The 14,166-nt window shown below is 43.5% G+C and overlaps 1 protein-coding gene and 1 long non-coding RNA gene across 2 annotated transcripts in view; one reads left to right on the top strand and one right to left on the bottom strand.

The window, feature by feature from the left end:
• The window catches only part of CABLES1 (Cdk5 and Abl enzyme substrate 1), a 75,695-nt gene that overhangs the window by 43,159 nt on the left and 18,370 nt on the right, over positions 1-14,166 (top strand). The window contains 2 exon segments of the mRNA XM_030011956.1: positions 3,452-3,529; positions 13,830-13,929. Coding sequence (XP_029867816.1) covers positions 3,452-3,529; positions 13,830-13,929 — 178 coding nt within the window.
• LOC121233240 lies at positions 12,862-13,850 on the bottom strand. The gene is made up of 2 exons (XR_005932184.1): positions 13,750-13,850; positions 12,862-13,634 (listed from the first exon to the last, which is right to left on the bottom strand). It is a non-coding gene; the product is annotated as an uncharacterized LOC121233240 (long non-coding RNA).

Below are 14,166 nucleotides of genomic sequence, written 5' to 3'. Positions count from 1 at the left end.
TCAGTTTCACATGCCCAGCCAGTGAAAAGGCTGGAGGAGCACAAGAAGTTGGGAGGGGACACAGCCAGGGCAGCTGACCCAAACTGGCCAAAGGGGTATTCCATACCATGTGATGTCATGCCCAATATATAAACTGGGGGGAAAGCTGGACAGGGGCTGCTGCTTGGGAACTAACTGGGCATCAGTCAGCAAGTGATGAGCAATTGCATTGTGCATCACTTGTTTTGTATATTCCAATCCTTTTATTATTATTATCATTTTATTATTGTTATTATTATCCTTATTAATTTCTTCCTTTCTGTTCTATTAAACTGTTCTTATCTCAACCCACACGTTTTACCTTTTTTTTCCTGATTCTCTCCCCCATCCCCCTGGGTTGAGGGGAGTGAGCCAGCGGCTGCGTGGTGCTTAGTTACTGTCTGGGGTTAAACCACAACACTCCCATAAACAATAATTCGATATTCCTGAACAGCAACGGGCTTCTGCCACACCTTCTCCAAAGCGTACTTTGTGACAAGTTTCTGGACTTTCTGCCCCATCAAACCATTGCAGGCCCTCAGAATTTTTTTGTTTTCCGTGCATATCATCAGACCTCTAAATAAGATGCCATTTTATCCCTCCGTGATGGGCTTCTGACCTGCTTCTCTTCCAGTCCAGCTCCTAAGGCTGTTCTGCACTAGCCCCCTCCTGCAGCAGCTGAGGTTTTGTGGCATCCTGGCAGTGGAGGCCGTGGGCTCCTCTCCTGCTCTGCCTGGGAGATCTTTATGTAGAGAGGGTCCCCCGATTTACGGAAAGAGGGGCAATACTTGGGTCCCAAGGGAAAGAAACCTGAAAAAAACTAGAGGCTGGGCTGGTACTTTTTATTTCCTTTCAGGTCTGATTCCTTCTGATACACACAGTAAGGTTTGTGTAGTCACGTGCCACTGTTGTCTCTTCTTGTGGATATGGAAGCACAGTTTGTTCTTCTTCAGGTATTAAGAGCTGGGTTTTTTTTTTAGGGAGGTGTAGGGTGTTGGTGGAAGAGCTGTATTTCCAGAAGCAGCCAGAGGGAGTGGGGCAAATACGCTTAGTGGATACTGTGGTTTTCTGAATTCAAAGATGCTTTCTTATGTCAGCCTCGAAATCTGTGCTAAGTTTCATAACATCAGCAAACAAGGCTTCCAGTGAACAAGCAAGCTGTTGTGAGTAGCAACCATTCAGCAATAAGTAGCGGCAAGCACAAAATTAATCACATGCCAGGTTTTTTTGCTTGTGGATTGCCTTTATTAAATGTGAAAAATGATTCCCCCCCCTGCTCTATAAATTACTGCTGCACCATGAGATCATCTTTTAGGATCTGAGATATTTACCATAGGTAAGGGGTGTTACAGCATTCAAACAAAAAATGAAGTCATGCTTTATCTGCTGCAAGAGAACTTCATAATGCTGTATGCATGTTTATTATTAGAAACTCTCCTTTATTAAAGGGTAAATACCACTTTGCTTTTAAACATGCTTTTAAGGAGAAAAATAGGATTGCTCTAACAGAATGAGCTAGGAGAAGGAAAATTATCATTCTGCATTTTTCCAAGCATTGCATGCAGCAGCTCTCTTGGGGGTCTAAACCTTTTCCAAGAATGATGACTAAGCTGGTCCCTTAAGGAAATAGTGTTTTAATAACAGTGTAACTGGTACGAGATTTGTAGGTGCATATGGTGGTTTTCAGACAGTAAAGAACAAAATAGCTTGCTAGGGTTCGTTGTCCAACTTTGACCAGTGTAGGACAAAGGATGAAATATTCGGGTGAAATCGTCACATACAGATCTGTGGCACAGAACATCGGAAAAATTAATGTTGGAGAGCAGAGCAAGGAAGTGCAATAGCCCTGACAACCAACCTAGCAGTAGGTCCTAGCATTTGGACCACAAATACAGAATTTTAGAAAGGTAAAATGTCAGTAAATTCTAACACTAATAGGATTAGAAGATGGCACAGATTGCATCCCCTCAAATTCCTCTAAGACATGGTGATGGCAGTTAGAGGGAAGAAGGGTCTTTTTAGTGTTATGTTGTACAATTGTCAGTGTCCTGCAGGTAAGAAGGAAAGAGGGTATATTTATAAACAATCGGTTGTTTATTGGCATTTTATATCTCACATCTTGATCAAGCTTCTCTTGGCTTCTTGCCAATCTGCATCTCCCCAGACTATAATAATGTAGCTGTTGGCAGTCCATGCAGTTTTATGGAAAGTGGGTCTTGACCTCATGGTGGTTTTGATGTTGCTTAATGATACGTCAGAGCATGATGGCTAAAGGTAATAGTGTGGCTGTAAAACAGATAGGGTGCTCTAAGGTATTTGATTTAATGCCACACAGTGACTTTGCAGATGATGCAGAGATTTGGAGACTGGTTAAGAATACAAGGTGTTTGCTGTAAGAGTGGCCTGGATTCTGAGATAAGCTCTGTGCAGGCAGTTAATGTATGCTTTCATGTAGCCAAATCTTGAGCTACCTGCCTATAAGGAATGAAGGCAAACCATGCTTACAGGAGGGATTCAGTCCTGACAGTTAATGACTGAGACAGACGTGGCACTGGAGGAGAAGGGGGGAGGAGCTGTGGATCAGTCATGCCTGAGTGTCAATGCAACATCATAACCAAGAGGGATGATGCGATTACTGGGTGCAGAGGCTGGTGGGTCGTCAGAGCTAGACGCTGATCTTGAAGGTAAGACTGAAAGATGTGATGTTTCTATTTGTCATCTGTGCAACTGCTGAGGCCAGTGATACTGCCCAGAGACCAAGAAGGGCAATGGGGAAAAACTGGAGAAGACTGAAGGAGGAACCTGGAAAACAGTGAAAGGCTCTGAAAGCTTATGATAATAGCAAACTTGGACTTCATCCATGAATCAGTCTATTGCAGGAACTGGAAGCTGAAAATGAAGGGAGTCCTTTGGTTTAGCAGAGAAAGGTCATGACCAGCAGCTGGAAATTCTTGTCTGATAAATGCAGACTCCCAAGTCAGCCACAGAGTTGTGGTGTGTATCACAGGTGGTTGTTGGTGTGTATATCACCTGGGTTGCTGCTGGATTTGTCTGGTTAGTTTCAGCCATAGTTGTGAGTTGTCAAGAATGGCTCCTTGCCTGTCTGGGTGGACTCCTTTCACTAGGACTCCTTTCACTAGAAAACCATCTATCCTGGATTCCAAGTAATGTGTCCAAGATAGTCTTCCTAGAAAGGGGGATGGGACTGCACTACTCATTCACCTTGTAATGCATGGCACAGGCTTCAGCACTTCTGTAAACACTCAGTAGCATGATACCCTACCTGTGAGATAAAAAAGAGGAGGGAGAAGTCATCCATGATGGAAGTTTTATGATTATGAATTCCTCAATGGTAACATCTGTTGCTTTGCTTATTGTGGTGGGATTTTTAAATTTTAGTCTTTGATTTCTTTTATTTTCTTTTATATTTTAGAATAGTCCTTATCAGCAGCAGAAGATCCTTCTGTAGCATATTTTCAGTGCTGCCATATCGAGACTGTACCCAAGTCGGGTATGTATATTTATACATGTACTACATAGTCTTTCTGGGCCTGCATGTAGACCTGTTAACGGACAACAGCATGATGGAGGCTAATGCTTTTACATATCTGCTCTGAGAAGAGATAAATGCATTTAGATGTATTTGCCTTGTGGAACATTACAAGGTTAAAACTACAGCTCTCAGTCCCCGGTTTATTTATATGTATTGTGGTGTCTTTGGTTATTAAACTGGAGAAAACTACCCCCCTGAAATCAACATTCTTGAAATATGCACTGTTTTTATTGTTTCTTCTGACTTCACTCATCTTTGACAAAGCAAGTAGTCTAGACAGCACAACTTTTATTTTATAAGCAGTCTTAGTTTTCTTATTCTCCCACACAAACATGGTGCTACTGTATCTAGGTTTCCAGAACTATAGAGAAAGATTTGGATTTAAACACAATACCTTTTTATTGTACATTTAGCCATTGATCAGATCATTCGGTCAGTGAAAACAGATTATTTTGGCCATAATACCATACAGGTCCTTAGCTGGTGTAAGCAATGTCTGTGGAGCTGCCTTGGATCCCTTGACGTGCTGAGACACTAGACCTCTGACAGAAAAGTTTATTTGGATTGAAGCAGTTCTCCAAAGACTGAGATAGCTTTTTGCCCTTGCACTGAAACTGCAGAAGTGGAAGAAACTGGATTTGGCTAGGAGACGTTGTCTGGCAGGCTCTGGGGCACTGCTTGCTGGGTCCCTTCAGGGGCACAGGGCAAGTCTGGGAAGGGCAGTGCTGGTCGCTGGCAGCTCTGTGCCCCTGGGGCAGAAGAGTAAAGCGTGGCCACCCTGGCTGCTCGCCAGAGAGAGAGGAGCTGTCTGTAGTTGGGGTCGGCTCAGCGCCTGCAGGGCACAAAATTTGCAGGAAGTATTCAGCTGATACCCTGAGGTGGGTTTGAAAGACCCACAGATCATCTACAGTCACATTTATCCGGTGCATTAAGGATTAATTCGGCTCGTAGTTTTCAGCCATTTATTTAATTCTGGAGAGTGATTTGCCACAAGCTGCTTGTGCATCAGTAATTCAAAACAAAGGGAGGTTATTTTTAATGCACAAAGGAAAGGATGCACCTTTGTAGGAGAGTTGACCTGCTCTCCTGTCTCTAACAGTAAATTTTTTCCCTTAATTAAACTGGGATGACCCATCAGGCAAATTCTTGACAGACTGGCAGCTTTGTTCGTTCTTCTTGAGTACACTGTCATTCATTTATGATCATTGCCCTGTGGAAATTGCCTCTTTATTGAAAACTGAATGTATTTTGAAATGCTGATGACTGGTTATACCTTCTAAATTACAGCAGTAACGAGCCCAGCTGCAAACCTAAATATTATTTCAGCATGTAATGTCTTGTACCATGCTTGCACAGCAAGAAGGGCATGGGATGAGAAGGTAGCAAGTGCCAGTACAAAACAATTTAGCCCTGTTCCCTTTGCTAAAAAGCCAAGATTAAAAAAAAAAAAAAATGCCCTCTGTCTTTCTTCCAGATCATCAGAGGAAGAGAGGAACAATTCAGTGGCACCTCCTTCCAGGAACAGCTGGTGCAAAGAACAGATGAGGCAGTATAGCATAAACTGTAGCCACTCTGTTCAGGCTGCACAGAGCTTGCTTACTTCATTGCACATTTTGGATGTGTGGTAGGAGCGGGGAGAGACACTGGTACCCTTTTGAAGTACTGTAGTGACAGCATCCTTTAGCTTTGCTTCCTCTGAATCTCTGGATTGCTGATGTCTGTCCCCAGGCAAGATGTCCTAACTGGTTTATGTTCTGCAAACATTACTGAGTAGTTTACAAAAAGAAACAAATTGTTGCAGGGAAGCATGGGCACATATGCAATTAGGCTGGAGTAAGCCCTGGCAGGAGTGAGAGAGAGAGAGAGAGCTGTGTGTGCATGCAGGGGGGACAGTTCCATGTGAGAGGAGCACATGGTGGAGCTGCTGCTGCTTCTCCACCTCTGCTCCAACTCACGGGCACTGTGGCCAGCGAGGAAATCTGCAGGCACAGCTGTGTTTTGGGGAGGCTGCCAGCCCCCGTTATATTGTAGGCAGCACAGAAGAGCTCTACTGTATCAATGCTGGCAGTGAAACTGCACTAACAGATCCTTTTTAAAAACCTGTCTGAAAGGCAGTTCCTGCAGTCACAGCTAAACTCTATGTACTTGGCCACGGTGTATGGGGCAGCATCACCCCATACCAACAAGGTGCAAGCAACGTACTCTAGACTCTGGCCCTTGCTTGCCCATCCTCCATGCCGAGGTCAAGCTACAATAGGAAGAACCCCCCCACAAACTGTGTTTTTTAAGTGGTTGTACAAATACAAATGGAGGTCTGGGGCATGCAGGGAGGAGAACTGTGGAAGTACATAAGAGGATGAAGTTTGAGCTGTTCCCTGGAATACGTTTCCCAAATCCCCCTCCCGGGCTGCCGGGCAGCAGCCAGCTCACTGGAGTGCGGCTGGCAGCAGGCTTTTGAAGGGAAAAAGGCTCCAGAGTTGCGCAGAGGCTGCTGGTGATGAATGGTAGGTTTTTCTACCTGCAGTTTCAGAAGGCCAATCTGGTGGTACTTGCTGGGGCTGAGAAGGAGGGACACTGTGTGCTGGGGAAATTACTTTCTCTGTTTTTCTCTGTTATGCTGAAGAGAAGCAAAAAGTACAAGGCAGAGTGAAATGGTGCGGAGAAAAAAGTCACAAACAGAAGTAATCACTAGAATTTTCTGTCCTCAAAATTTTGTCCCTACCTAGTATGTGATAGAAACCTAATGCTTTAGCTTATAGTGCTTTTGTGCAAGGGAAAGGGGAGAATTAAAACTAAATTGACAGAGGTTTTGAGATGTGGTATCTCCTCCTGGAGTCACTGAGAGGCAGGTACTTTTGTGCATCTGGGCCATAAATTCTCTCCAGGTCTGGCTACATTAAGATTGCTGGCATCTTTGCTGGTGATGTGAAGACAGGCACAGCTTCACCTGTTCCCACAGCCAAGAGTAGGGTAATGGGTAGGACCAGAGCTTGCTTTTCTTCCTCTATCTAGACCAGCAGAGCAGCTGTGAGAGCAGACATAGCCAAGTCAAAGCAATGTAAGGAAGGCTATACTTCAAGTTAGGAGCTGAAAGAGGAGCTCAGCATCTTGCCTGTTGGCTTCCCTTGGCTCCTGCCCTGCGGTGTTACAGCCCAAAGTCATCAGACCCTGCGCAGGGTTTAGTGGTGGCTAAGGGCAGTGGGGAGAGGCTTGCCCTTTACTGAGAGCACTGTAACAGTGCTATTGCCTCTGTTATTAAATTAACAGACACACACACAAATTCTCTTTATTATTACAGGCTGATCTGCAGAGGCAGGTAGCACCTACAGCATCCAGCATCACTGATAATGTTGTCTGAATGCTTGGCTTTGATTATGTTTTTATGAAATACGAAGCCATTGTGTGCACAGGTTAGAGTCGAGGCGATTCAAGTGCTAGTAGTGATACTGCAGGATCAGTTGTGCAGTTGCTACTCTTTTTTTCAGTGTATTGGAAATCTTCATGGCTAAAGGGTATCCATGCTCTGAATTTTTCTGCTGAACAAAATCTTGAAATTTCTTGTTTCACCTGTGAAACATGCATGCTGTTACCACACAGAGATTTTGCAGTAAATTTTACAAACAAAACACATGCATGAGAAGATGCAGCAGTGACCACTGAACCTTTTTTGCCATTGTGGAGAGATACTTGTGCTTTATAAAAATTGTTTCTCCTCTCCTTTCTCACTATTCACTGGTGTTATACTGTGCATCATGTTGACACCCCCCTATTCTTTCATAATACTTAAAAATTTGAAGCACCATGTGTAATATTATGCTAATACTATTCTTCAAGTTCCTCTTTCTTATTTAAATACAATACTCCAAAAAATGGAAGAGCTACTTTGTGAAGGGTATTAAAACTGGATTTCTGGCTCAGCATCCACCTTCTATCTTCCTTGCAAGAGATGAGAATTAATCCCCATCTAGTTCTGCAGATAGGCAGAAAATGGAAGGTAATGACAGTTATCAGAGGGTGCACCTTGTGCAACCCCTGAACTGCTGTAGCGTACACCTCCTTTGTCAAAGGTTGTCATGGTGGAAGCTCATGGCAAGTGGAACTGAGCCTTAGCATGGTTCCTCTTCCAGGACAAGGGGAGATGCCTCAGGTCACTAGCAAATAGCTGCCCCACCACACACGCATTCAGCACGTGCATGTACACACACATGCTGACCTGCTCTAGGCCCTCAGAGGGGATTTGTGTCACGGCAGACCAAAGAGTGGAGGCGTTCACAGATGGATTAAACAAGACTTGAAGGAATTATTCATTTGGGGATGGGCTCCAGGTGGTTTGAGGTGAATTGGATTTCAGCCCTTTGAGACAGGAGCTGGGGTTCAGACACAGCAGTTATTAGCCTTTTAGCCATTTAGCCTGTGCAAGGGCGCTCTGCGGACCCTCCGTGCGACCCCAGCCAGGGTAGAGAAGGACCAGGTTCAGCTCTGCCTCCAGGTAGCTACCCTGGGAAAGGCAGATTTCCTGGGCAGGGGAAGAAGGAAACCCTTTCTCCATTGCTTGCCTGCTCTTGGAGCTTCTCTAGGCACCACTTCAACTTCCAGGGAGATGGTACAACTCTGGCAGTCCTCATGGATGTTGTCGGAGTTGGTCCCTGTGGCCTGCAGGACATGGTGGCCTGCAGAAGGGCTGTGCATATGCCTGCAGCCAACTGAGCAATCAGTTCTCGTTAGTATTTTGAAATGCCTAAGGATTTTCAAAAAAGGCAATGGCAGTGTATGTCTCTCACTGTTAGAGGTGTTATAAAGGAGGAAGAAAGTAACGTATTGTCTTTACCCCCAGGAAAAGAAGGTAGTGCAGTTAGTTGGGTTTATAGTTCTGTTGTGTTGTGGGTTTTTTTCTTTGGTGTGCATAATTTAAAAACATGTTTCTGAAAAGGGACTTTTTAGGCTTGTTTTTGTTAATGGCAAAAGCATTCACAGATTAAAATCATACCTATTCTGATGATAACTTTATTTTGTGATTTTGTAAGAACCTTTTAAGAACTTCCAAGTTCCTGTGAAGTCCTGCCCAGAAGGTGAATCTAGAGGACCCGGGGGAGGAGGAGGAGAGCTGGCAGTGTCGCACAGATGTGGCACTGCAACATGGCTAGTCTTACATTTGACTCTCAGCTGCTGGGCTTGCAGTGACTGCCTGCCATTGGGGCTGGAGGCGATGAGCTACAGGACAGAAAATCCAGAGCATCAGAAAGTGCATGTCCTTACAAAACCGGCCCCAATTCACCTCATCTTTTATTTTTCATGGCATTGAATTCATTAAGTGGTTAGAAACTTACCTGCAGCAGGCATAGCTGCTGAATATTGCTGTCTTGACAAGAATATAGGTATTCATCTGACTAAACTTGCCTCCAGTTAAGGGAAATAATGCAATATGAGTAATCAAATGGATTGAAGCCCAGGAAACGGACCATTCTTCTAAAGTAAAGCAGCAAGTCGTTAAATAAAAAGAATTTGTGTTCTTCTCAGAAATGCTACAGACCAGCTTCATCCAGTTTCTAAAGATAAATCAGTGCTGCATTTAACTTTGAATTTAACTAGGTGCTGGCCAGAACACTAATGAGTTCAATGATGCTGAGAGCAAGAGGTTTTCAATACCATCACCCCAAATAACATGTAGCCACAACAATCGATGTGTCTGTAGGCCAGGCATTCCCAATGGCCTTCATTACCTAAACTCTGAAATCTTTGTTTGTCTTCAATGTTTAAACTGGGTAAGAAAGTCATATGCAAAATGAGGCAAAAAGAAGCATTTAGGTGAGATTGTCTCACATGCTGCACCCCTGCTGTCAGCTATTTGGCAGGTCAGGTAACAAGCATTGCAGTGAGTGTGGAAACCGGGAATATTTACAGGAGAAATGAGAGCATCGAAATTGCATTAGAGATAGTAGCAATAAGCACACAGCAAGGCGGAATACTCTGTTACGTCCTTCAGATTTGTTACCAAGTTCCTTGCTATTCTTCCCCAACAGATTTTTGTACGCGTGGCAATTTTGATTAAGTCATCAATCTCAAGTGTTTTTCCTGAGCATTTATCATTCCGTAGGCCTGGGGAAGAATAACTAGCTGGTTTTAGCTGATAATAGGGAAACTGAAATATCCCTGCTTTTCTTTACCATTGCCCATTTTCCCTGCTTCTCCCAAATTGAACAAAAAACCAAAACCAAGTGCATATTAGCTTTACAGAAAGACACATAGATCTGGGTTTTTTTTTTCCCCACAACAGGACATTTCAAAACTAATGATGTCATGCATGAATTTTATAGAGGCACTGTTGCTCATTTTTGAGTGGTCCTGTTCCCTTAGATTGAAATTCAGCGATGAATTTCCAAAAGCTAATAGGTTTGAATTCTGATCTTTTACTCTGTGTTGGGCAGAACATTGGGACAAGAGCTCACGTGCTGACATCTGAATATGTTTGAGGAGAGAGAAAGGATACTGGCCCATTAGAGCCATCTTTCCAGGAGCTTTTCCACCTCCTCTCCCTGTAAATTGCTGCTGGAGTTGTTGTTCTAGCAACACTAATGGCAATTAGGATCTGAAAGCTCTCGATCAATTAAAGCAGGCAGTCTCAGGCAGCAGGAGATCTGCTGCTGGACTGGCTGGCAGCATGTCTTTTCCAAAGCTGTCATCGTCCTTGACCCTATCAACAGAGATGATAAGTAGAAATTATTTACAGTGACGGATAACAGCAGTATCTTTTCTTGATGTCTCATGAGCTGCCTTCGCTTTTAGAATAAATCTTAACAGTCAGGAGTCACTAAGCATAAAATATAGACACAAAAGTCTTACATCTCTAAATAACAATTATCAGATTCCTTTTCCAATAAGCAGAAGACTTTTTCATGTATCTAGAAATCTATTTAATATTTAATGGACTCCTAAATTATTCACAGGTTAAAGTGTTCAACTGTTGCTGTCATTTAAAGAGCAACTACCCAGCAGGAGTCTTGCATGGGGCTTTGTAGATCACATCAAAGCATAACATTCGATTCATTAAAGAAATGTTATACTTTCAAAAGTAATAGCATCCAATTTATATTCTGTTAGTCCTGGCCTGACTAATAAAAGACACGGTGAGATTTCCTGTTTTGATTCTTATCTACCTGCTTAGTAAAACTTTTCACCGTCCGACAACAAATTTGGGATCCCAAGTCACTTGGTACTGTTCCAAGAAAATCTGTGAACTCTGTTAGGTGGAGAAACTTTCGTTTTTTTCTGCAGTCCTGGATAACTAAAACAATATGCTTAGTTTTGAATGTAGTTTTTAACACTGCTCAGCTTTCTGGAAATGGTATGCATGAATAGAATATCTAGAGCTTGACATTGATGTAAATCAGGGTAACTCCCCAAACTTTGTCAGAAAATGGGATCTAGTTTTTTGCCTCCTAAGGAAATGTCATCCCTGATCTTCTCATCTCCTCAAGTTTATCCTGCTCAAATAAAGCGAAGGTAGTAAAATTAAGTTCCTGTGATTTATTTTTGCTTTTCGGTGTCTGCTCGAATCCCTTGAAAACATTGTTTTGGAAAATAAAACAGAAAAATCGAAAATGAGGAAGAAGAGGAAGGAAGTTTTCTTCACTTAAAAGCCTCTTTGGCAAGGACCATCTTTCCTACTCTGCATTTTGTAAGCACCTTTTACTACTGGATATTGGTTTGTGCAGTTCCTCAGTCCCATTGGTAATCTAAATAATGTAAACACAGTGAAAGCTTGATTTTTTTTTTTTTTTTTTTATATATGAAGTGCCTATCCTCCATATGCCTCTGCCCCGTGGGGCCCATTGACTGTGGTGCCACGCGAGGGCATGTGTCCTGAAGAAATTGGTGGCAGTGGTTGATAGCACTGGTGCAGCGGCTATACCCAAACAACTGTCCTGACTCTTCCCCAGGCACGGCTCACCCCTTTGGAGAGGGCAAAGCGGAGGCGTCCCCCAGGTCTTTCCTAGCTGCTCTTGGGATTTTGGGTGTGTGGGGACAAAGCAGCTGTGCTGGGGCTCCCCCAGCAGCAGGGTGGCAGCCCTTGGGCTTGCTCTTCCAGCAAGAGCTTTGCTGAGGCATTCTTGAGCTTTTTGTCTGTAATAGGAGGGAGGGAAAAAAATCAAGGCTTGTCCTGCAGAAACTTGACTAGCTTGCTGTTGATCATAGTGGTAGGGAACTCAAAAACGGTACAGTAAAGTTGCCTAGGAATTTCTTACTAGGTGTTCTCCAAGATCTTTTACCAGTGAGAGGAGGATTTGTATAAGCTAGGATGAGCCTTTCCATGTATACGCTGATAAGAAACTGCGCGTTGTTTAGTACTGATTTTCCTCAGAGAGGGAGTTTAATTCTCTGTTTTATGGACAGGTTTCTCTCCAAACAGTAATACTTTATTACTGTATTTTACAACACAAGCGATCATATACTACCTAGAAATACAGGGTGTATGGAGAAGAGGGGAAGACCCTAAGTAGCCCTTGCAAAACACCTAGGATGAGGGAGAATGGCTATAGTGTTGTTCACAGGGTCCTGAAGGTACAGTCTTCTTTAGAAACATCAGAAAGATGGGAAAATGGAGGCATTAATGTCCATCAGTCTTCAGCTAATGTCCAGGAATCGTTCCCGTGTGTGCTCGCACGTGCCAGCTGACACTGGTCCCAGAGCGCTGATTTCTTTTCAGTCCCTAGAGCGGCTCTTTTTTTTTAAAGCTGCTGTGCTGACTCTTCAAAGGGTAGAAGATTTTCATTTGATGAATTACAGAGTTATCTATCCTTGTCTGTTAATTGCATGGAGAAATTTCTTTGTGACTTGTTTTCAAAGTCATAACGGTGTTATTTCTTACTCTATGTCTGTAAGGTTTTGAATGGAAGGAAACTAAACTGTTCTGATACTATTTCAGGTAATTCAGATATTTGTTTTCATTTCTGGGTTTGGGGGCTACCTCAGGTTGTGTATTTGTTTCATAGATAAGACCTGCTGAAATGGTTACTATTTGGCATTTATCTCTATGAGAAATCGTTCCTTTAAGCAAGTTCTGCGCAAGAGCGGAGAGGCTAATCCCATGCCTCTGACAGAGAGTTATTTTTACATAATTATTTGTCCAGCCCCCCAGTAACATGGTATCAGGAAACAAAAGAGATGATGTGACACTGTGCTAAGTGAACCCCAATCAAGAAACTAAAAGAGGACTTTATTGGGATTAGAGACTTGATACAGTCTTTTCCTTTGTCACAGAAGTATGTTTTCCAGCAGATAGACGTGTTGGATTTTTCCAGCAGTAAGGTACATGATTTATTGGAAACTCACTGTTTGCCGTGTTTCAGAGAAATAAAATGAGTGACAGGTTGGAAAGGGAAGACAAGGAAACAGGGTCTGCAGAGACACAGTAGGAGACAGCCCAGTCCTGCAATCGGGTGAAGAGCCTGCAGGGTTTCTCCCTGCCTCAGTGTCAGCATCTCTCCCAGACAGATTTTTAAGCACATACTTGGACCTCAGCGGAAGTCAGCCAGGAAAATATTGTGAGATAAGTAGTTTGGAGTTGTATACAGCTGTCATTTGCAGAGCATACATTTGCTCATAGTCTTTTTTACTTTCACTCACATTTTGATGGTGAGGCTAAAGCATGGGTTACAGCCTGGTTGTCTCAGGCATCTCATTTACCTCCAAGTGGTAGATGCTGAATGGGTCGGTCCTTCTAAAGTAGATTCCCAAGTTTCCATCGCGAGGCGATGGAGAGCTGGACTTCTCCTGCAGGCCTCCAGCAGGAGTGTCACTGGGCTTTGGACACTCTCCTGGGCTCGGAGGAGCAGGAATCCCTCCTGAAGGCTTTCACGGGCAGTTACCTCTGTCCAACGTGGGTATGTACTCTGGGAGCATCTGTCTGCTGGATACGTGGCAGTCAAACGTTCAAGCTAGATGATTGTTGGATCTTACCTGAATTGTACATGACTTCCAGTTCCTTCCCAGTGCCAGGTTCTGTCAGAGGCACCCGATGATGGGGAGCCTTGCTCTGCTGCATAGGTGGGGTATGAGGTGCAACCTGGAATAAAGTGGGGGTTTCCTCTGTAACATATTTTAGACAGCACAAGTGCTGCCTGTAGGAAAAGTTGTCTGGTCTGTGCTTTGCATTGGCATGTTTGGATTAATGCTGCTACCTTATTTCAGCATTGGGTGGTGGAAGGTGAACAAGGCATGTGTATTAAGAGCTGTTTCTGCTCTGGTTTCTGTTTCCCAGGGATATGAAGCTGGATGGTGGACGCCAGTGCCATTCTACTGGAGTGTGTCTGAAAGAGATAATTGGCCTTGAAGGTGTGGAGCTCGGAGCAGATGGGAAGGTGGGGATGCTTCAGTTCCTACTCCCTTAGATTTTATGTAATAAGGGAAAAAAAGGCTTAACTAATAACCAAGAGAAATGTAAATTATAACATGCAGTGTAACACAGTAGTTAAAGCACAGTATGTACAAACTGTAGATAAGCTGAGCAGAAGTTCAGGAGGACTGCCCAAGCTGTCAATGCAAACAACTCTGTCTCCTTGAAGAAATTTGCCTCTGGCAACATCTGACTCTGTAAA

Source organism: Aquila chrysaetos, chromosome 4 (genome assembly GCF_900496995.4).
Source record: "Aquila chrysaetos chrysaetos chromosome 4, bAquChr1.4, whole genome shotgun sequence".
NCBI classification, from domain to species: Eukaryota; Metazoa; Chordata; class Aves; order Accipitriformes; family Accipitridae; genus Aquila; species Aquila chrysaetos.
Note: the sequence above shows the minus strand (reverse complement) of the source record. Positions and strands in the feature narration are given on the sequence as shown.